Raw genomic sequence first — 24,448 nt, 5'->3', positions numbered from 1 at the left:
ATCAACTGTACGTGTACTCACACTGAGATACACACAAACTGTACATGTACACACTGAGATACACACGAACTGTACGTGTACTCACACTGGGATACACATTAATTGTACATGCGCACACTGAGATACACATGAACAGTACGTGCACGCACTGAGATACACACGAACTGTACAAGTATACCCGGAAAAATACACATGAATTGTACAGGTACACACTGAGATACACACGAACTGTATGTGTACACACGGAGAAATACATATGAACTATATGTGTGCACACTGAGACACAGCTAAATTGTCCGTGTACACACTGAGATACACATAAACTGGACATGTGCACACACTGAGATATACACAAACTGTATGTGTACTCACACTGAGATAAATACAAACTGTACGTGTACACACTGAGATACACATGAACTATATGTGTACACATGGAAAAATACACATGAACTGTAAGTGTGCACACTGAGACACAGCTGAATTGTACGTGTACACACACTGAAATACACATGAACTGTATGTGTATCCATACTGAGATACACATGAACAGTACGTGTACACACACTGAGATACACATGAATGGTATGTGTACACACACTTGAATTACACATGAACTGTATCTGTACACACTGAGATACACCTGAACTGTACGAGTGTGCACACTGAGATACACATCAACTGTACGTGTACTCACACTGAGATACACACAAACTGTACATGTACACACACTGAGATACACACGAACTGTACGTGTACTCACACTGGGATACACATGAACAGTACATGCACGCACTGAGATACACACGAACTGTACGAGTATACCCGGAAAAATACACATGAATTGTACAGGTACACACTGAGATACACATGAACTGTATGTGTACACATGGAGAAATACATATGAACTATATGTGTGCACACTGAGACACAGCCAAATTGTCTATGTACACACTGAGATACACATAAACTGGACATGTGCACACACTGAGATATACACAAACTGTATGTGTACTCACACTGAGATAAATACAAACTGTACATGTACACACTGAGATACACATGAACTATATGTGTACACATGGAGAAATACACATGAACTGTAAGTGTGCACACTGAGACACAGCTGAATTGTACGTGTACACACACTGAAATACACATGAACTGTATGTGTATCCATACTGAGATACACATGAACAGTACGTGTACACACTGAGATACACACAAACTGTATGAGTACACCTGGAAAAATACACATGAACTGTATGTGTACACACTGAGATAACATGAACTGTATGTGTACACATGGAGAAATACACATGAACTGTATGTGTGCACACTGAGACACACCTGAATTGTATGTGTTCACACTGCGATACACATGAACTATACATGTGCACACTCTGAGATATGCACAAACTGAACATGTATACGCTGAGATACACATGAACTATATGTGTACACACGGAGAAATACACATGAACTGTACGTGTACACACCGTGAGATGCACACAAACTGTACATGTACACACTGAGATAAACACGAGCTGTACATGTACACACACTGAGATACACACAAACTGTACATGTACACACACTGAGATACACACGAACTGTACGTGTATACACACACACAGATACATATGAAGCGTATGTGTACACACACTGAGATACACATGAACTGTACGTGTGCACACACTGAGATACACATGAAGTGTATGTGTACGCACACTGGGATACGCGTGAAGTGTTTGTGTACACACAGAGACACGTACACTCTGTTTCTGTCCAATTGTAAAAGGCTCACTTCTACAATAAGTACCACAGTGCATTCACATAGCACCGTTCATGAAGTAAAATTCCCCAAGGACCTCCACAAGAATGATTTCGCAAACAAAATTTCGCTTTGAACCGAATACGGAGGTTAGATCAGATGACCAACAGCTTTGTGAAAGGGAGGGGGAGTGAGACAGGGAGGGGGAGTGAGACAGGGAGAGGGAAAGGGAGAGAGAGAGAGGGAGTGGAAGGCGAGAGAGGGAGAGGGAGTGGAAGGGGAGCGGGAGAGGGAAAAAGACAAGGAGAGGGAGAGAGAGAGAGAGAGAGAGAGAGGTTGGGACAGGGGTTGTGGGTGGAGGGTGAGAGAGGAGTGGAGAGAGAGAGCGTGAGCCGGAGAAATGCAGGGAGTGCTCTGTGAGCTGAACCTCTCGAGGAGAACATTGAGGTTAACAGGTGGAAAGGGAGGAGAAAGAGTGTGTGTTCGAGGCAGAGAGAGTCTCAGGAGGGAATTTCCCAGCTTTGTCCTCGGAAACTGAAGGCACAAGGATCAACAGTATGGATGGCACAGTGGTGAGCACTGCTGCCTCACAGCACCAGGGTCCCGGGTTCAATTCCCACCTCAGGCGACTGTCTGTGTGGAGTTTGCGCATTCTCCGGGTGCTCCGGTTTCCTCCATTTCCTCCACAGTGCTGCCCTATAAAGAGACTGGGGGGAGGGATGGAGTCAGGATCCCAAAGAAATGGGATTTGGGGCTGGGATCACAGACAGTGGGCTCCCTTTTCCCAATCTCCCATTGGAGGGTATCTGTGCTGCTCCCATCCTGGCAGTTGGATCAGGGACACTGTGTGGAGGTTGAGCTGGGTGTGGTCAGTGACTGACGCGGTGGGGTTGGGCGCTGTGTCCAAGGGGCAGTGAATGGATATAGAACAGGAGGGACCGAGGGTTAAACCCTGGGGGGGACAGAGTGAGCAGTGCAGGAACAGGAGGTCATTACTGGTTACTGCTACACACACACACGCATGCACACACACACTCTCTCACACGCACACACACACACTCACTCTACCACCCACTCAGTCTCTCTCACACATAGAACATAGAACATAGAAAGATACAGCGCAGTACAGGCCCTTCGGCCCTCAATGTTGCGCCGACCGAATCCTACCTAACCTACACTAGCCCAATAACTTCCAAATGCCTATCCAATGCCCGCTTAAATGACCATAAAGAGGGAGAGTTCACCACTGCTACTGGCAGGGCATTCCATGAACTCACAACCCGCTGTGTAAAGAATCTACCCCTAACATCTGTCCTATACCTACCACCCCTTAATTTAAAGCTGTGTCCCCTAGTAACACCTGACTCCATTAGCGGTAAAAGGTTCTCAGTGTCGACCCTATCTAAACCCCTAATCATCTTATACACGTCTATCAAATCTCCCCTAAACCTTCTCTTCTCCAATGAGAACAGCCCCAAGTGCCTCAGCCTTTCCTCATAAGATTTTCCTACCATTCCAGGCAACATCCTGGTAAACCTCCTCTGCACCCGTTCCAATGCCTCCACATCCTTCCTATAGTATGGCGACCAAAACTGCACACAATACTCCAGATGAGGCCGCACCAGAGTCTTATACAACTGCAACATGACCTCAGGACTCCGGAACTCAATTCCTCTACCAATAAAGCCCAGTACACCATATGCCTTCTTCACAGCACTATTTACCTGGGTGGCAACTTTCAGAGATCTGTGTACATGGACACCAAGATCCCTCTGCTCATCCACACTACCAAGTAGCCTACCATTAGCCCAGTAATCCATCTTCTTGTTACTCCTACCAAAGTGAATGACTTCACACTTAGCTACATTGAATTCCATTTGCCACATTTCCGCCCAGCTCTGCAACTTATCTATATCCCGCTGTAACCTACCACTTCCTTCCTCACTATCCACAACTCCACCGACTTTAGTGTCATCCGCAAACTTGCTTACCCAGCTTTCAAGCCCTTCCTCTAGATCATTTATAAAGATAACAAAAAGCAATGGTCCCAAAACAGATCCTTGAGGTACACTGCTAGTAACTGCACTCCAAGATGAACATAGTCCATCAACTACTACCCTCTGTCTCCTTCCAGCCAGCCAATTCCTAATCCAAACCTCTAATGTATCCTCAATGCCATACCTCCATAGTTTTAGCATTAGCCTACCATGGGGAACCTTATCGAACGCCTTACTAAAATCCATATACACAACATCTACTGCTTTACCCTCGTCCACCTCCTTAGTCACCTTCTCAAAGAACTCAATAAGGTTTGTGAGGCACGACCTGCCCTTCACAAAACCATGCTGGCTATCCTTGATCACGTTATTCCTATCCAGATGTTCATAAATCTTATCCCTTACCATTCTCTCTAAGACTTTGCCCACCACTGAAGTCAGACTCACTGGCCTATAGTTACTAGGGCTATCCCTACTCCCTTTCTTGAACAAGGGGACCACATTCGCTATCCTCCAGTCCTCTGGTACTATTCCCGTTGACAATGATGACATAAAAATCCAGGCCAATGGCTCTGCTATCTCCTCCCTAGCTTCCCATAGGATCCTAGGGTAAATGCCATCAGGCCCAGGAGACTTATCTATTTTCATCCTCTCCAATATTCCCAGAACCTCTTCCCTGCATATTTCCAGGCCATCCATTCTAATCATTTGTGATTCCATATTCACATCAGCAACAGTGTCCTGTTCCTGAGTGAATACTGATGAAAAGTATTGATTTAGTGTCTCTCCAATCTCCTTCGCCTCCACACACAACTTCCCACTACTATCCTTGACTGGACCGATACCTACCCTAGTCATCCTTTTATTCCTGACATACCTATAGAAAGCCTTTGGGTTTTCCCTAATCCTACCAGCTAAAGACTTTTCATGTCCCCTTCTCGCTTCTCTTAGCTCTCTCTTTAGCTCCTTCCTGGCTACCTTATAACTCTCAATCGCCCCAACTGAACCTTCACGCCTCATCTTTACATAGGCCGCCTTCTTCCCTTTCACAAGGGATTCCAATTCCTTACTAAACCACGGCTGCCTCACAAGGCCCTTTACACCATGCCTGACTGGTACATACTTATCGAGGACACGTAGTAGCTGCTCCTTGAACACTCCCCACATCTCATTAGTGTTCTTCTCTTGAAGCCTGTTTTTCCAATCCACACATCCTAAGTCATGCCTCACTGCATCATAATTTCCCTGCCCCCAGCTATAGCTCTTGCCCTGCGGCGCACACTTATCCCTCTCCATCACTAAAGTAAAAGTCACCGAGTTGTGGTCACTATCCCCGAAGTGCTCACCTACCTCCAAGTCTAACACCTGGCCTGGTTCATTACCTAGAACCAAATCCAGTATAGCCTCCCCTCTTGTTGGCCTGTCTACATATTGTGTCAGGAAACCCTCCTGCACACATTGGACAAACACCGACCCATCTAATGAACTCGAGCTATAGCTCTCCCAGTCAATATCTGGGAAGTTAAAGTCCCCCATAACAACCACCCTGCTACCTTCACTCTTTTCCTGAATCATCCTCGCAATATTATCCTCTACTTCTCTAGGACTATTAGGAGGCCTGTAGAAAACACCTAACAGGGTGACCTCACCTTTCCTATTTCTAACCTCAGCCCAAACTACCTCATATATATACACACACAGACACACACGTTGACAGTACCAGCAGTGTGTACCATCCCCTCCCTCCCCCCACCCACACTCAGTAACAGCAGTGTGTACCATCCCCTCCCTCCCCCACCCACACTCAGTACCAGCAGTGTGTACCATCCCCTCCCTCCCCCACCCACACTCAGTAACAGCAATGTGTACCATCCCCTCCCTCCCCCACCCACACTCAGTAACAGCAGTGTGTACCATCCCCTCCCTCCCCCACCCACACTCAGTAACAGCAGTGTGTACCATCCCCTCCCTCCCCCACCCACACTCAGTAACAGCAGTGTGTACCATCCCCTCCCTCCCCACCCACACTCAGTAACAGCAGTGTGTACCATCCCCTCCTTCCCCCATCCACACTCAGTAGCAGCAGTGTGTACCATCCCCTCCCTCCCCCACCCACACTCAGTAACAGCAGTGTGTACCATCCCCTCCCTCCCCCACCCACACTCAGTAACAGCAGTGTGTACCATCCCCTCCCTCCCCCCACCCACACTCAGTAACAGCAGTGTGTACCATCCCCTCCCTCCCCCCACCCACACTCAGTAACAGCAGTGTGTACCATCTACAAGATGCTCTGCAGAAACTCACCAAAGACCCTCAGACAGCACCTTCCAAACCCACACCCACTTCCATCTAGAAGGACAAGGGCAGCAGATCCATGGGAACACCACCCCCTGCAAGTTCCCCTCCCAGCCCCTCACCATCCTGACTTGGAAATATATCACCGTTCCTTCAGTGTCACTGGGTCAGAATCCTGGAATTCCCTCCCTAAGGGCATTGTGGGTCTACCCACAGCACATGGACTGCAGCGGGTCAAGAAGGCAGCTCACCCCCACCTTCTCAAGGGGCAACTAGGGACGGGGGAATAAATGCTGGGCCCAGGCAGCTAACACAGAGTCTAGATCAGAGTGTTGCTGGAAAAGCACAGCAGGTCAGGCAGCATCCGAAGAGCAGGAAAATCGACGTTTCGGGCAAAAGCGCTTCATCAGGAATAGGCAGGAATGACACACACATCCCATGAAGAAAATGAAAATAATTTGACATGTATTCGCAGTACCTGGATTTTATTTTTTTTTTCCCTTTTATATTAGGAGCGTGAGCCTTTCACAAAACATGGAGGAGAATTCCGACCTTGACCTGACCTACATCACGGAGCGAATCATTTCAGTCTCCTATCCCACGGGGGCAGAGGAGCAGAGTTTCCACGCCAACCTGAGGGAGGTGGCACAGATGCTGATGTCCAAACATGGCGAGAATTATCTCGTGAGTATCTTATTTCCCTTCAAGTGTATCTCACTAGTTGTGTTTGTGAGTGTCTTCGATAGAATGTAATCATGTGAGTGTTGATTCCTTGGAGATCAAAGCTGAGAGCTAAATATTCAGGGGTCATTGGTCAGGGGTTCAGGGAAGGCAGGCAGGAAGGGAAGGTGCTGGGGTGGGCATTGTTGGTACAGGCAAAAATAAATATGAGAACAAGCAATGATCTGGAGTTGAATGATGTAGAATCGATGTAGACAGAGGTCAGAAATTAACAAAGAGACGAAAAATGGGTTGGAGGTCTCTATAGACCCCCTAACAGCAGCTGTGTGGGATAATGAGTCTTAGAGTCACAGAGATGTACAGACCCTTCGGTCCAACCCGTCGTTGCTGACCAGATATCCCAACCCAATCTAGTCCCACCTGCCAGCACTCGGCCCATATCCCTCCAAACCCTTCCTATTCATATACCCATCCAGATGCCTTTTAAATGCTGTAATTGTACCAGCCTCCACCACACCCTCTGGCAGCTCCTTCCATTCACTCTCTGTGTGAAAAAGTTGTCCCTTCGGTCCATTTTGGGTGCATTTTGGGAAAGCAAATCTTAGCAAATCTGCCACTTCTCAGCTCATTGGCCCATCTGGTCCAGATCCTGTTGTAATCTGAGGTAATCCTCTTCGCTGTCCACTACACCTCCAATTTTGGTGTCATCTCCAAACTCACTAACTGTACCTCTTATGCTCGCATCCAAATCATTTATGTAAATGACAAAATGTAGAGGGCCCAGCACCGATCCTTGTGGCACTCCACTGGTCACAGGCCTCCAGTCTGAAAAACAACCCTCCCCCACCACCCTCTGTCTTCTACCTTTGAGCCAGTTCTGTATCCAAATGGTTAGTTCTCCCTGTATTCCATGAGATCTAACCTTGCTAATCAGTCTCCCATGGGGAACCTTGTCGAACGCCTTACTGAAGTCCATATAGATCACATCTACTGCTCTGCCCTCATCAATCTTCTTTGTTACTTCTTCAAACAACTCAATCAAGTTTGTGAGACATGATTTCCCACGCACAAAGCCATGTTGACTATCCTGAATCAGTCCTTGCCTTTCCAAACACATGTACATCCTGTCCCGCAGGATTCCCTCCAACAACTTGCCCACCACCGAGGTCAGGCTCACTGGTCTATAGTTCCCTGGCTTGTCTTTACCACCCTTCTTAAACAGTGGCACCACATTTGCCAACCTCCAGTCTTCTGGCACCTCACCTGTGACTATCGATGACACAAGTAATCACTTCTCTCACTTCCCACAGAGTTCTTGGATACACCTCATCAGGTCCTGGGGATTTATCCACCTTTAACTGTTTCAAGACATCCAGCACTTGCTCCTCTGTAATCTGGACATTTTGCAAGATGTCACCATCTATTTCCCTACAGTCTATATCTTCCATATCCTTTTCCACAGTAAATACTGATGCAAAATACTCATTTAGTATCTCCCCCATTTTTCACACAAAGGCCACCTTGTTGATCTTGGAGGGGCCCTATTCTGTCCCTAGTTACCCTTTTGTCCTTAATGTATTTGTAAAAACCCTTTGGATTCTCCTTAATTCTATTTGCCAAAGCTATCTCATGTCCCCTTTTTGCCCTCCTGATTTCCCTCTTAAGTATACTCCTACTGCCTTTGTACTCTTCTAATGATTCACTCGATCTATCCTGTCTATACCTGACATATGAAGAAAAACTTTGCAATTATTCACAGGAGAAAACATCAACAGCATTTCAAAGTTACTAAATAATCCTGGGGCCGGGATAGGGAGAAAATAATGCTAGAATTGTCACTGGACAGAAGTGTTTGGAAAACTAATCATTCTGAAGGCTGGTAACTCCCCTAGACTCCATGCATAGAACATAGAATATTGAACAATACAGCGCGGGTCAGGCCCTTCGGCCCTCGATGTTGTGCTGACCTGTGAACTATTCTCAGCTCGTCCCTCTACACTATCCCATCATCATCCATGTGCTTATCCAAGGATTGTTTAAATCTCCCTAATGTGGCTGAGTTAACTACATTGGGAGGCAGGACATTCCACACCCTTACCACTCTCAGCATCCTGGGACATTAAAGGAAGTAGCTACAGAGATCGGAGATAGACTGAGAGTAACCTTTCAAAAATCGTTAGCTGCTGCAAAACGTCCCAGAAGATCAGGCAAACTGCCAATAAATCACATTTATTGAAAAAGAGGAGACAAAAACAGAGATAATTATAGGTCAGTTAGCTTAATGTCTGTTATTGGGAAAAAATTAAGGTTTATTCTGAAGGCTGTAGCTCCAGAGCTTTTAGAAACACATCATATTGTCAAGGACATTCAGCATGGTTTCCTGAAAAGGGGAAATAATGCCTGACAAATTTATTAGAATTCATTGAAGAGGGAGCAACCATGATATATACAGAGGGAGCAGTAGATGTGACATAAAAGGATTTTCACAAGGTGTTTAATAGGGTCCCACACGTTACGCTTAATAAGATAATAGCCCATGGTGTTGGGAGGATAGAGGATTGGTGATCTAATAAATGACAGAGAGTTGGGATAAAGGGAGGCATTTTCAGGATAGTAACCAGTTACTAGTGGAGTGCCGCAGGGATGAGTTCGGGGACCATAATTCTTTACAATGTATATTAATGACTTGGTGTGGAAAGTGAATGTAATGTAGTCTAGTTTGTGGATGACACAAAGACTTGGGGCGGCAAGTGGTGAGGATGACCCAGCGAGTTTGCTGAAGGTTTTAGACAGGGTAAGTGAGTCGGCAAAAACCCTGGCAGCTGGAATTTACTGTGGGAAAATGTGAGATTGTGCAATTTGGCAGGAAGAAGAGAGGAGCTGAATATTATTTAAACAGAGTCAGACTGCAGAAGGCTACAGCACTCAGGAATTTGGGAATCCTTATCCATGGATCACAGAAAGCTAATATCCCAGTTCAGCAGGTAATGGGGAAGGGAAGTGAAAGTTGGCCTTTATTCCTAAAAGAATGAATATAAAAGTTGGGAGGTTCTACTAAAACTATACAAGACACTAGTTAGGCCAAAACTGGAATAGTGTGAACAGTCCAGGGCCCCTTATAAAGAGAATAAAGAACAAAGGACAGTACAGCACAGGAACAGGCCATTCGACCCACTAAGCCTGCACTGACCCATGATGCCTTTCCAATCTAAAATCCTTTTGCCTCTACACAGTCCGTATCACTCTATTTCCCGCCTGGTCATGTCTCTGTCGAGATGCCTCTTAAACATTGCTGCTGTATCCACCTCCACCTCCTCCTCTGGCAGCACGTTCCAGACACTCACCGCCCTCTGTGTAAGACACCTGCCTCTCACATCTTCTTTTACCTTAAACCTATGTCCCTGAGTAACTGACATTTCTACCCTGGGGGAAAAAAACTCGCACCTTCAATTCTATCCAAACCTCTTGTATCTTTGTAAACTTCTATCAGTCGCCCCTCAGCCTCTGATGTTCAAGTGAAAACAAACAAATCTCTCCTCATAGCTAATACCCTCCAAACCAGGGAACATCTTGGCAAACTGTTTCTGTTCCATCTCCAAAACCTCCACACCCTTCTGGTAGTGTGGTGACCAGAACTGGACACAATATTCCAAATGTGGCCGAACTAAAGTTCTGTACAGCTGCAGCACGGCCTGTCAGTTTTTATACTCAGTGCCCTGACAGATGAAGGTGAGCATGCCCCATGCTTTCTCGATCACTTTATCCACTAGTGTAGCCAGGGAACTATGGGCCTGTACGCCTAGACCCCTCTGTGTGAAGATGCTAAGGGATCTGCCATTTCTTGTATACTTCCCTCCTGGATTTAATCTCCATCATGTATTACTTCCCAGACGTTACCGACTGGTGCTGGGGGCAGTCCAGTGAACGTTCCCTCGGCTGATCCCGGGGTAGGGAGGGACTATGCGATGAGGAGACATTGAGTAGGTTGGGCTTGTGCTCGTTGGAGTTTGGAAGGATGAGAGGCAACTTTATTGAAGCATTCAGGATTCTGGGGGAACCTTGCAGGGGAGATGTGGACAGACTGTTTTCCAGTGTGGGGGAGTTAGGACCAGGGGACACCACCTCAGAGTAAGGGCTCACACATCTACGCCTGTGCTTTTGGTGAGGCTGTCTCTCTCTGAGCTGAGTCATTGCCAGTGCGGTTCCTCATCGCTCCATTCCCTCTGTTTTCAGCTCTTTAACCTGTCCGAACAGCGCTACGACATCAACAAACTCAACCCCAAGGTAAGGCCAGAAAGATCCCACCAGGTTTGGAAGCTCCCATTGTCCGACGCGGGTGAGGATGGAGGGGCTGGATAAAGTTGGGGTTTGTAGAGGGTGGAGGGACTGCATAAAGTTGGGGGTTTGGAGAGGGTGGAGGGGCTGGATAAAGTTGGGGGTTTGGAGAGGGTGGAGGGGCTGGATAAAGTTGGGGGTTTGGAGAGGGTGGAGGGGCTGGCGTGGCTGGGGGTGGTGGGAGTGGGAGATGTGGAAGGGATGGGGGACGGAGGAGCTGGGAGTGGAAGGGGCTGGAGGGCTGTGAGGGGTTTGAAAGGGGTGTGTAGATGAGGAGGGGTGGTGTGAGGTGGAGCAGTGGAGGGAGGTGGTTAGGAGATGGAGAGGGAGGAGGAGGAGGGAGTGAAGGGGGAGGAGAAAAGGGGAAAGAGGGCGGATGTGGAGGTGGCTGCTGGCTCTCTCTCGGGTGGAATGTGCAGCCACAGCAGCTCGCAGTGCAGTACAGTGCAGTACAGTGCAGTGCAGTACAGTGCAGTACAGTGCAGTGCAGTACAGTGCAGTACAGTGCAGTACAGTGCAGTACAGTGCAGTGCAGTACAGTGCAGTACAGTACAGTGCAGTGCAGTACAGTGCAGTACAGTGCAGTGCAGTACAGTGCAGTACAGTGCAGTGCAGTGCAGTGCAGTGCAGTACAGTGCAGTACAGTGCAGTGCAGTACAGTGCAGTACAGTGCAGTACAGTGCAGTGCAGTACAGTGCAGTACAGTACAGTGCAGTACAGTGCAGTGCAGTACAGTGCAGTACAGTGCAGTGCAGTACAGTGCAGTACAGTGCAGTACAGTGCAGTGCAGTGCAGTACAGTGCAGTACAGTGCAGTGCAGTACAGTGCAGTGCAGTACAGTGCAGTACAGTGCAGTGCAGTACAGTGCAGTACAGTGCAGTACAGTGCAGTACAGTGCAGTGCAGTACAGTGCAGTACAGTGCAGTGCAGTACAGTGCAGTACAGTGCAGTGCAGTACAGTGCAGTACAGTGCAGTACAGTGCAGTGCAGTACAGTGCAGTGCAGTACAGTGCAGTACAGTGCAGTGCAGTACAGTGTAGTACAGTGCAGTGTAGTACAGTGCAGTACATTGCAGTACAGTAGTAGATTAGATTACTTACAGTGTGGAAACAGGCCCTTCGGCCCAACAAGTCCACACCGACCCGCCGAAGCACAACCCACCCATACCCCTACCCCTACCCCTACCCTTACCCCTTACCTAACACTACAGGCAATTTAGCATGGCCAATTCACCTGACCCGCACATCTTTGGACTGTGGGAGGAAACCGGAGCACCCGGAGGAAACCCACGCAGACACGGGGAGAACGTGCAAACTCCACACAGACAGTCACCTGAGGCAGGAATTGAACCCGGGTCTCTGGCGCTGTGAGGCAGCAGTGCTAACTGCTGTGCAGTGCAGTACAGTACAGTCCAGTACAGTACAGAGCAGTACAGTACATTGCAGTGCAGTACAGTGCAGTGCACAGTGCAGTACATTGCAGTGCAGGACAGTACATTCCTGATGAAGGGCTTATGCTCGAAACGTCGAATTCTCTATTCCTGAGATGCTGCCTAACCTGCTGTGCTTTGACCAGCAACACATTTGCAGCTGTGATCTCCAGCATCTGCAGACCTCATTTTTTACAGGACAGTACATTACAGAGCAGTACAGTGCAGTACAGTACAATGCATTGCAGTGCACAGTGTGGTATAGTGCAGTGCAATGTTGCTGCTTTGTAGCCTCCAGGTTGACTAAAGGAGGGTTGTTGTGTTCCCAGGTGGTGGATTTTGGCTGGCCTGACCTCCATGCTCCTCCTCTGGACAAAATCTGCAGCATTTGCAAAGCCATGGACACCTGGTTAAATTCAGATCCTCAGCATGTGGTCGTCATTCACAATAAGGTAAGGACCGCGATATCTTCCTCTCTTTACAGAAGTCTCAGGGTGAAAATCCCACCAGTCATGTTCCCAGTATCTGACCAGCCTGACCTTGGATAACACCCAGAGTCCGGTCTCCATCACCACTGTCTGCTGCGTCAGTCAGTCAGTAACACACCAACCTGAAACCTCCCACCAATCATCGTTATCCTCCAATGTTATTGTTTTTTAACTTTCCTGAACCTTGTTGTTTAACTCTTCAGTCTGATCCGAGGGATGCATTCACACAGTGGATCTTCAGTATGTTGTGGATGTGAATTCACTCGATTAACCAGTTTCCAAACAGTCACCGACCAAGTTTACCCTCCCTGACGCCCCCCCCGTGTGGATTTCGACAATCCTTAAGTTTCTTTTTGTCCCCATCCACTTCGGGAAAGGAGGGAAGTGAGAATGAAGTCAGGAGACATCGTCTATTTCCTGACGGCATCAAATAACTAACACACTCTCTGAAAGCAGTTCCCGAAGCAGATCCTGTTCACACTGATGTCAGCCTGGGAAGGCAATGCTGGAAATGTCACAAGTATGGATTCTCCTCCACTTTTGGATTCATACTCCAGAGAACTGGGTTAAAATCTTACTGTGATCATTTGAGAATTTTAACTCTGCAAAAATCAAATCAGGAAATTAGAAGCTGGCTTCAGATTGTCATAAAACCCCACCTGGTTTGCTGATCTCCTTTTTCGAGTTTCCTTGGTATGTATCAGGTGTCATGTACAGGTCGTTTTGCTAGAACATGTGTAGACGACCGACTTGACACTGACTTTTTATACAAACCCGCCGACTCCCACAGCTACCTGGATTACATCTCTTCCCACCCTACCTCCTGCAAAAATGCCATCCCGTATTCCCAATTCCTCCGCCTCCGCTGTATCTGCTCCCAGGAGGACCAGTTCCACCACAGAACACACCAGATGGCCTCCTTCTTTAGAGATCACAATTTCCCTTCCCACGTGGTTAAAGATGCCCTCCAACGCATCTCGTCCACATCCCGCACCTCTGCCCTCAGACCCCGCCCCTCCAACCGTAACAAGGACAGAATGCCCCTGGTGCTCACCTTCCACCCTACCAACCTTCGCATAAACCAAATCATCCGCCAAAATTTCCGCCACCTCCAAATGGACCCCACCACCAGGGATATATTTCCCTCCCCACCCCTTTCCAATATCCGCAAAGACCTTTCCCTCCATAACTACCTGGTCAGGTCCACGCCCCCCTACAACCCACCCTCCCATCCTGGCACCTTCCCCTGCCACCGCAGGAACTGTAAAACCTGTGCCCACACCTCCTCCCTCACCTCTATCCAAGGCCCTAAAGGAGTCTTCCACATCCACCAAAGTTTTACCTGCACATCCACTAATATCATTTATTGTATCCGTTGCTCCCGATGCAGTCTCCTCTACATTGGGGAGACTGGGCGCCTCCTAGCAGAGCGCTTTAGGGAACATCTCCAGAACACCGGCACCAATCAACCACACCGCCCCGTGGCCCAACATTTCAATTCCCCCTCCCACTCTGCCGAGGACATGGAGGTCCTGGGCCTCCTTCACCGCCACTCCCTCACCACCCGATGCCTGGAGGAAGAACGCCTCATCTTCCGCCTCGGAACACTTCAACCCCAGGGCATCAATGTGGACTTCAACAGTTTCCTCATTTCCCCTTCCCCCACCTCACCCCAGTTGCAACCTTCCAGCTCGACTTGTCCTACCTGCCTATCTTCCTTCCCACCTATTCACTCCACCCTCCTCTCTGACCTATCACCTTCATCCCCTCCCCCACTCACCTATTGTACTCTATGCTACTTTGTCCCCACCCCCACCCTCCTCTCATTTATCTCTCCACCCTTCAGGCTCACTGCCTTTATTCCTGATGAAACGTCGATTTTCCTGCTCCTCGGATGCTGCCTGAACTGCTGTGTTCTTCCAGCACCACTGATCTAGAACATGCGTATCATCAATGCGATGGATGAGTTGGGGACACTGTCTCTACTGTGCAAACTTTTACAGCATGTGTTGGCTGTAACACGATAACGCAGCACTTTAAGCGCTGTTTTGAAAGCGTGATTTTCCTGTAACGCGAGGTTGCACAGGAACCATGGCGTTACAGAAGAGCTGACTGTATTTTCAGAGATGCAGACTGGTCCCACTCTCTGCTGCTGATGATGAGGTGACCATCTCTGTTCAATCCCCTTTAGCCTCTTGCATGTTGTATATTGTGTGATGAAAGGGTTATATATTCTACATTTAAGTATATATTATTAACAATTTTCAAGATATTGGGGGAAAGGTCAGAGGTAGGTTCCTTACACAGAGAGTTGTGAATGTATGGGCTGCGTTGCCAGCGGTGGTGGTGGAAGCAGAGTCACTGGGGACATTTAAGCGACTGCTGGACATGCACATAGATAGCAGTGAGTTGAGGGGAGCGTAGGTTAAGTTACTATATTTTATGTTAGGATTAAGTCTCAGCACAACATTATGGGTTGAAGGGCCTGTTCTGTGCTGTACGTTTCTATGTTGTATTCAGTATTAAAGTTTGGAATTCTGCATCAGTGGTGTGTAGCGATGAAGGGTTTATTAAGTAACCAGGTTTGTCAGCTTTCTGGAACCATGGTTTGTGTCAGAGGGAGGGAAGCCCTCCAATGTTAACAGAAGATTATTTTGACTGTGTTAGGAATATTAACATGGAATGATACAGAACAGCGGAGACCCTTCGCCCCATCGAGTCTGTACTGCCACATAGTTAAAAGGTCACCCACATTACCACGACCTATACCACTCCCACGTCCTCACACCAAGCCCAGAGCCTTGAATGTTGAATTCAGGTGTGCATCCGAATACTTTTAAAGGTTGTGAGATTTCCCACCTCCACCACCCTCCCATACAGAACATTCCAGATTCCCAACACCCATTGGGCCCCTATAATTTCCTCCTCGCCTCCCACAGCATCCTGGGGTACAACTGGACCTGGGGATTAGTCCACTTTTAGTCATAGAGTCATAGAGTTGTTCAGAACAGAGGCAGAGCCTTCTGTCCAATTTGTAATGCTGCTCAGATATCCTAAATTAAACTAATCCTATTAGCCAGCATTTGGCCCCTATCCCTCTAAAACCCTCCCTATTCATTGTTTCAAATCCTCCAAAACCTTCTCACTTCTATAGTCAATCTGCTCAGGGACCTCAAAGCCCATCCTCTCAAATTCCGTGCCTACATCCTCCTTCTCTAGAGTAAAGACAGCGGTGAAATACTCACTTAACATTTGACCAATATCCTTCGTCTTCACACACAAATTACTCCCTTGGTCCATCATGGATCCTTCACTTCCCCTGGTTATTACGGTCTCTAATGAATCCTACACTTCCCCTGGTTATTACGGTCTCTAATGAATCCTACACTTCCCCTGGTTATTACGGTCTCTAATGAATCCTTCACTTCCCCTGGTTATTACAGTCCCTAAAGAATCCTAAACTTCCCTTAGTTATTACAGTCATTAATGAATCCTAACTCCCCCTGGTAATTACGGTCCCTAATAGATCCTACACTTCCACTGGTTATTGCTGTCTTTAAAGAATCCTACTCTTCCCCTGGTTATTACAGGCCCGAATGGATCCTTCACTTCTCCTGATTATTACGGTCCCTAATGAATCCTTCACTTTCCCTGGTTATTACGGCCCCTAATGAATCCTACACCTCCCCTGGTTATTTCTGTCCCTAATGGATCTTACACTTTCCCTGCTGATTACGGTCCCTGATGGATCCTACACTTCCCCTGGTTATTACGCTCCATCATGGATCCTTCACTTCCCCTGGTTATTACAGTCCCTAATGAATCCTTCACTTCTCCTGGTTATTACAGTCCCTAATGAATCCTACACCTCCCCTGGTTATTACAGTCCCTAATGAATCCTTCACTTCTCCTGGTTATTACAGTTCCTAATGAATCCTACACCTCCCCTGGTTATTACAGTCCCTAATGAATCCTTCACTTCTCCTGGTTATTACAGTCCCTAATGAATCCTACACCTCCCCTGGTTATTACAGTCCCTAATGAATCCTTCACTTCTCCTGGTTATTACAGTCCCTAATGAATCCTTCACTTCCCCTGGTTATTACAGTCCCTAATGGATCCTACACTTCTCCTGGTTATTACAGTTCCTAATGAATCCTACACCTCCCCTGGTTATTACAGTCCCTAATGAATCCTTCACTTCTCCTGGTTATTACAGTCCCTAATGAATCCTACACCTCCCCTGGTTATTACAGTCCCTAATGAATCCTTCACTTCCCCTGGCTATTACAGTCCCTAATGAATCCTTCACTTCCCCTGGTTATTACGGTCCCTAATGGATCCTTAATGTTTTCTCATTCTGCCTTATTTGCTCTCCTAATTGCTTTTGGAATTGTCCCCTGCCCTTTCTGTCCTCCTGCGGAGCCTCCATGAGTTGCTTCCTTTGTCCCTGTTATACATCTCGCTTTGCCCTTCTATTTCATCCTGAATGTTCCTGGGTCCCCAGGATTCACTGAGCTTTATTCTGAAATGGAACAGGGTGGGCCTGCCCCTCCCCCAGGAACTCCTCCCATTGTTCTGCTTTTGATTTCCCCTCAAGTCGCCACTCCCAGTCTATTTTGGTCAAATCCTGACTTATTTTAGTATAATCTGCCTGACACCAATATGACTCCTGATTTTGAAGACCATCTTTTTTTCTTTTTTGCAACAAACTTTAAACATATCGTGTTGAAACGAGCTTCACTGGAACTTACCAAACCCGAAATAAACTCAATCATGTGGATGATTGTAGACAGGAGGAAAGGGTCAGTGAGTGTCCCCTGTGTTGTGTTCACTTGTTGAAGAGTTACTATGTCAGGGATGATAGTCAGGAGAAAGGTGTATTTGTGGCACTGAACAATGTAGGGAGTGAACTTAAAATATCAGCACAACTGCAGAATGAAGCATAACTTGAACATTTAGAATTTAACTGGCTAGCAATTGGATTGGATAAATTGGTGCTTATCCTGATAATAGTTCATCCATCAAAACGTGACATACAAAGGTGATCACAGACACACACATAATTGGGCAAGACAGCCAAGAAAAATATTTTTTGTTTGTTGAACACTGTGTGGCTCACAGCGCCTCCTGGATGCCCAGTCTGGAGTTGCTCGATCTGTTTGAAGTCTGTCCCATTGAGCACGGTGATAGTGCCACACAACACAATGGAGGGGATTCTCAATGTGAAGGTGGGACTTTGTCTCCACAAGGACTGTGCGGTGGTCACTCTAACCAATACTGTCATGGTCAGATATATCTGCAGCTGGCAGATTGGTAAGGATGAGGTCAAAGCTGAAAATGTGTTGCTGGAAAAGCGCAGCAGGTCAGGCAGCATCCAAGGAGCAGGAGAACTGACGTTTTGGGCATAAGCTCTCCTTCTGCGCTTTTCCAGCAACACATTTTCAGCTCTGCTCTCCAGCATCTGCAGTCCTCACTTTTTCCCCAAGGATGAGGTCAAGTCTGTTCTGAATTTCTAGCCTAATGTCAACTTCCCAGACTCCATCACCTCCCCTACCCCCATCCATTAAACATTCACCTGCAATTAGTTCTGATATAGTTTGTGTGATTTTTGACGTGGAGTATGTTGTGGTGTAGAGAGACCTTCAGGAAGTGTGTCCCCAGTCCTCACAATCAGTCACTCTCCGGGCTCAGTATTGAGCCTCCATCAATGTCAATGACAGAACACCCTTCTCCACAAATGGGCTGGACTGTGGGGAATGTCAGTGACAATGCTGCACTCCGAACAACCCTCATCATTGCCCTCACAAGGGAGTGGCACTCGCTGAGTGTCTTTGTGGAGAGCTAGTACAGACCTGAGGGGATGAATTGCTGTAATGGTTCATTGACCCTGTGATGTACAGCTTCAGCCCCTGGGACTGCTGTCCCTCTCCTGAATTTATTACTACGCCTGAGTGCAGCTTAAATACTTCCTGTCAGAATATTTCATTTGAGTGCACACTCTGGGCTTGCTGCTTTATTGTTTCAGTGTCCAGGGAACATACGAAAAGAGGTTGTTAATGTGGATGACATACTGAAGGTTCCAGAATGTACAGTGCCCAGTAAAAGTACACAGTAAACGACAGAACCCTTAGGAGCACTGATATCCAGAGGGATCTTGGGATGCAAGTCCATAGCTCCCTGAAAGGGGCAGCACAAGTGGGTAAGGGGTAAGGAAGGCACACCGCATGCTTCCCGTCATCATCGGGGCACTGAGTATAAAGGTTAGCAAGTCATGCTGCAGCTTTATAACCCTTTAGTTAGGTCACATTTGGAGCATTGTGTGTAGTTCCAGTCACCACACTATAGGAAGGATGTGGAGGCTTTGGAGAGGGGACAGGAGAGGGTTCCCAGGATGTTGCCTGGATTGGAGGGTATTAGCAATAAGGAGAGGGTGGACAAAGCTGGATTGTTTTCACCCGAGCGTTGGAGGCTGAGGGGTGACCTGATGGAAGTGTATAACATTATGAGAGACATGGACCGGGTGGATAGACAGGGTGGGAATGCCAAATAGTAGGGGGCATAGGTTTAAGGGGAGAGGGGGACAGGTTAAAGGAGATGAGTGAGGCAAGTTGTTTACCCAGAGGGTGGGAGGAGCCTGGGACACGCTGCCAGGGGAGGGGAGAGAGGGAGATACAATAACAACGTTTAAGAGGCATTTACTCAGAGACACAGACACAGGGAATAGAGGGATATGGGCCACACGCAGGCAGATGGGAATGGGTTAGAATGGCATCATGGTCAGCACAGACATGCTGGGCCGAAGGGCCTGTCCCTGTGCTGACCATGATGCTCTGAGATGACCATGTGCTCTGAGAAAGTTCTCGTGATTTTGAACCTTTCTGTTTTCGATCTGTTACTCCCAAAGCAACACAACCCCCCAGACTCTCCACATTCACATCTTTGACCATTCTGTACCGGTGTTATTTATTCCTGTGCGTGTTCCAGGCGTGATCAGTCCCCCGTCCTGTCCTCCCCCTCCCCCACCCCCCCCACCCACCTAGTGTCTGGGTATGTGACGGGAGGGGGCAGATTGCTGGGGTCAGATTTGGCTGTTTCTCAGTGACAGACGTGAGGTGCTGCCTGAGGGGGGCAGCAGAGGACTGGGACAGCAGGCTCTCTTTGGGAAGGAGCAGGAATTCCCTCCCTCCCTCCCTCCCTCCCTCCCTCCCTCCCTACACCCCCGCCCTTCAGTGTTTGTGGGCTGAGTCAAGACAATAATATTATCCCATTTCATTCGGCGTGATTCTGCTGGGAATGGTGGGAGAGAGCTGCTCACAGTGAGAAATTCCTCATGTCTCTCCCAGTTACCCAGCTTCACAGTGGCCATTTGGCCCATCAGTTCCCTATGCCCCAGGCAGTGGTGACTTTTCATCCTGTCCCCTTGCAGTTTGTCATTTTGCCGAGCACCCAACCAATTACATTTCAAACACGGTGGCTCAGTGGTTAGCACTGCTGCCTCACAGCACCAGGGTCCCGGGTTCGATTCCAGCCTCGGGTGACTGTCTGTGTGGAGTTTGCACATTCTCCCCGGGTCTGGGTGGGTTTCCTCCCACAGTCCAAGGATGTGCCGGTCAGGTGAATTGCTAAGTTGTCCATAGTGTTAGGTGCATTTGTCAGAAGGAAATGGGTCTGGGTGGGTTACTCTTCGGAGGTTCGGTGTGGACTGGTTGGGCCGAAGGGCCTGTTTCCACACTGTAGGGAATGTAATGTAATGTAATCATTCCCTGGGAATCCGATTCCACCTTCCCATTGAACACCACGGTCAGGGGGAAAGGGAAACAGCCCCTGATCTCCTCAAACCCACTGAATCCCTTTAAACCCACTCAATCCCCTTGAACCCACTCAATCTCCTGAAACCCTCTCGAATCCCATGCTCCCTGTTTGTGGCTGGGTTTCGCCAAGGGACAGGTTGGAATAAGTGACTGGATGCAGGGGATCATAAATGAGCTCAGGACTGCGTCCCTGTGAGCTGGGGGGGGCGGAGCGGGGTAACTTTCAGAGTTACCCCACTCCTCCCATATTCATGGGGAAAGGTGTTGGCACCTCCCCCTTGGAACAATGGAAACCCATTGGTGACCCATTGACGAAATGGCTGAAAGTTTTCCTCCGAGCTGGGAGGAGGAAGGTGCTGACAAGATCCATCAGAAGCTAAACACGAGAATGGAAGAGAGGTGTTTACTCTCTTAGGATTAGCTAGCTGACATTCCAAACTGAAAACATTAGCGAGGCCTTGTTAGAGGACACAGAGAAAGCAGGATCAAGTCGCAGGCTGTGCTGATAACAAGGCCTCATGAACTCTGGCTGACAGAGCTCTCCGTTGCTATGGAGACTCAGAGTGAAGAACCTGAGAAGGGTAATGTAGAGGTTGCCCGCTCTCTGCCACAGAGTGTAGCCGGAAGGTGGTGGTGGAGAGCGTCTGTTCCCAAGCATTCCCATTCCTGTCGTCAGGGGTTTCTCTCTGTCCTAGATACTTTCCTTCCTCGTGATTCTGATTGTGAAGGGGACCCGCAGATTTGGCCCCTCCCAGGACAAGAACAGGAGTCGGCAGGGTTCCCCTTCGCTCTGAACCAGCATGTAGGCCAAAACTGGAGCCTGGGTCTTTCCTGCTTTGCGCCCTCCCTCTTCTAGGCCAGTGTGTGGTGATAAACGTAGGTCAGCCCTTGTTCACTTTGCCTCTTGAGCCCCAGGTTTCTGGACTCGAATACACCTCCACGGCCTGTGTACAAACTGATATTCTGGCACAGTGCTGAGGGAACTGGAGCTGCTACCTTTCGGATTAAACACAAAACCAGCGCTCAGGAGGATGGAAACACTGCTTTGGGGGTAAAGCTGGGAGTTGTTCCCTGACAGGGAGTCCTGACCAATGCCAATCCCTCAATTGACATCACAAAAGCTGCTTGTCTGGTCTTTATCACAGACTCTGGTTTCCAGCATCTGCAGTCCTTGTTTTTACCTTTATCACATCGCTGTTTGTGGGATCTTGCTGTGCCTGGATTGGCTGCTGCGTTTGTGGTTTGACAGCGACTGCATGTCAACGACACCTTGGTGGCCTGGCACCTTCTAGCACCATGACAGTTGCTGTAGAAATGTAGACCTTTCTTTCGGAGTCCCGCTCAATCTGGCATTTGTGAGCTCCCTCCCCTCCCCTGCCTCTCCCCCTCCCCACCCGCACCCGTACCACCACCCCCTAACCTGGGGATCTCAGTGGTTCTGAGAGGCTGGGACACTTGCATCCCCACACCACAACAACAGCAGGTCCACAGCTCATAGGAACGACAGCATGCCATTTGGGTCCTTGGGCGTACTCAGTAAGTTCATGATGGATGTGGTTGTGGTCTTAGCTCCATGTTCCAGTACGGTTCCCCCCAACATCCCCACCTCTTGCCTCTCTGGTCAGTCAAAAAACCTACCCAACTCAGCCTCCAATAAATTGACAGACACAGCCTCCTGCCTTTTCTAGGAAGAGAAAAATCCACCCTCCGAGAGAAATCAATTTCTCCTCATCTTTGTCTGGGAGGTGAAGCAGGTGAGAGGAAGCTTCCTCCTGGTCGTCACCCTCTCCAGTGCCCTTGGGATCAGAAACACATTTCAATAAGGTCACCTCTCATTGTTCCAGAGCCCAGTCAATACAGGCCCACTCCCTGGATCCAAGCTTTCTTCAGAAGATAAGCCCTTCATCCCCAAACTCAGGCCAGGGAACCTTCTCTGTTCCTGCTCATAAATCAAAGAGAAGGTTTATATACAAATGAAGCAAGGGTGATGTGAGGGAAAACTTTTTCACACAGTGAGGGTGTGGGAATACACTGCCAGGTGGAGGCAGCTTCCAGAGGGCTTTGTGTAGCTATAGTGTGCTGGGTTATGGGGAGAATGGAGATTGACACTCGGTGATATTTGCAGAGCTGGCCTAGGCACAATGGGCTGAAAGGCCCCCTTCTGTGACACCACGATTCTCTGAACTGCCTCCAACTTCATTATGTTTTTTTCAAATGAAGATATAAGAACTCAACACAACTCAACAGCTTGGTTCCACAGGTTGGTGCAAAATTGAGGGCCCAGGGACCTGTATTGCACTGGAATGTTTTATGTTCGATAGTTCCCCATATACGATCATCCCAATACCCTCCATAAGGCAGTACAACATCCCTATTTTATATTCTATTCCCCATGCGATAAACAGCAGGATTTTGTTGATATTACCTATCACCTGCTGACTAACTTTATGATTCTTCTACCAGGGCAGCCAGATCCCTCTGTATCTCAGAGTCCTGCCGTCTCTCTCAGTACGTTAGTGTGCTGCCGTCTCTCTCTGTACCTCTGAGTCCTGTAGTCTCTGTCTGTATCTCAGAGTCTGCCGTCTCTCTCTGTACCTCTGAGTCCTGCCGTCTCTGTCTGTATCTCAGAGTCCTGCAGTCTCTCTCTGTATCTCAGAGTGCTGCAGTCTCTCTCTGTATCTCAGAGTCCTGCAGTCTCTCTCTCTGTATCTCAGAGTCCTGCAGTCTCTCTCTGTATCACAGAGTCCTGTAGTCTCTCTCTAAATCTCAGGCCCCTGAAGTCTCTCTCTGTATCTCTGGGTCCTGCAGTCTCTCTCTATATCTCAGTGTCCTGCTGTCTCTCTCTGTATCTCAGAGACCTGCTGTCTCTCTCTCTCTCTGTGTCCTGAGTCCTGCAGTCTCTCTCTGTATCTCAGAGTCCTGTAGTCTCTCTCTAAATCTCAGGCCCCTGAAGTCTCTCTCTGTATCTTAGAAGCCTGCAGTCTCTCTCTGTATCTCAGAGTCCATCAGTCTCTCTCTGTTCCTCAGAGTCTTGTGTCTCTCTCTGTATCTCTGAGTCCTGTGGTCTCTCTCTCTCTACCTCTGAGTCCTGCAGTCACTCTCTGTATCTCTGAGTCCTGCAGTCTCTCTGTACCTCAGAGTCCTACTGTCTCTCTCTGTACCTCTGAGTCCTGCAGTCTCTCTCTGTACCTCAGAGTGCTGCTGTCTCTCTCTGTACCTCAGAGTCCTGCTGTCTCTCTCTGTACCTCTGAGTCCTGCAGTCTCTCTCTGTATCTCAGAGTCCTGCAGTCTCTCTCTGTACCTCAGGCTCTTGTAGTCTCTCTCTGTACCTCAGTGTCCTGCTGTCTCTCTCTGTACCTCATAGTCCTGCAGTCTGTCTGTACCTCTGAGTCCTGCAGTCTCTCTCTGTATCTCAGAGTCCTGCAGTCTCTCTCTGTACCTCAGGCTCTTGTAGTCTCTCTCTGTACCTCAGTGTCCTGCTGTCTCTCTCTGTTCTTCATAGTCCTGCAGTCTGTCTGTATCTCAGAGTCCTGCTGTCTCTCTCTCTCTGTGTCCTGAGTTCTGCAGTCTCTCTCTCTCTGTATCTCAGGCCCCTGCAGTCTCTCTCTGTACCTCAGTGTCCTACAGTCTCTCTG

The 24,448-nt window shown here is 48.2% G+C and overlaps 1 protein-coding gene across 13 annotated transcripts in view; it reads left to right on the top strand.

The window, feature by feature from the left end:
- Window positions 1-24,448, top strand: part of tns1b (tensin 1b) — a 592,899-nt gene that overhangs the window by 399,868 nt on the left and 168,583 nt on the right. For 12 of the 13 annotated variants that reach the window (XM_060828191.1, XM_060828193.1, XM_060828192.1 and 9 more), the window contains 3 exons: window positions 6,579-6,750; window positions 10,981-11,031; window positions 12,841-12,963. In XM_060828191.1, coding sequence (XP_060684174.1) covers window positions 6,579-6,750; window positions 10,981-11,031; window positions 12,841-12,963 — 346 coding nt within the window. The remainder of the gene's footprint in view (window positions 1-6,578; window positions 6,751-10,980; window positions 11,032-12,840; window positions 12,964-24,448) is intronic. The other variant, XM_060828194.1, reaches the window with a different exon arrangement.

The sequence above is a fragment of the Hemiscyllium ocellatum genome, chromosome 7 (assembly GCF_020745735.1).
Source record: "Hemiscyllium ocellatum isolate sHemOce1 chromosome 7, sHemOce1.pat.X.cur, whole genome shotgun sequence".
NCBI lineage: Eukaryota > Metazoa > Chordata > Chondrichthyes > Orectolobiformes > Hemiscylliidae > Hemiscyllium > Hemiscyllium ocellatum.
This window is presented reverse-complemented; position numbering and strand designations above follow the sequence as displayed.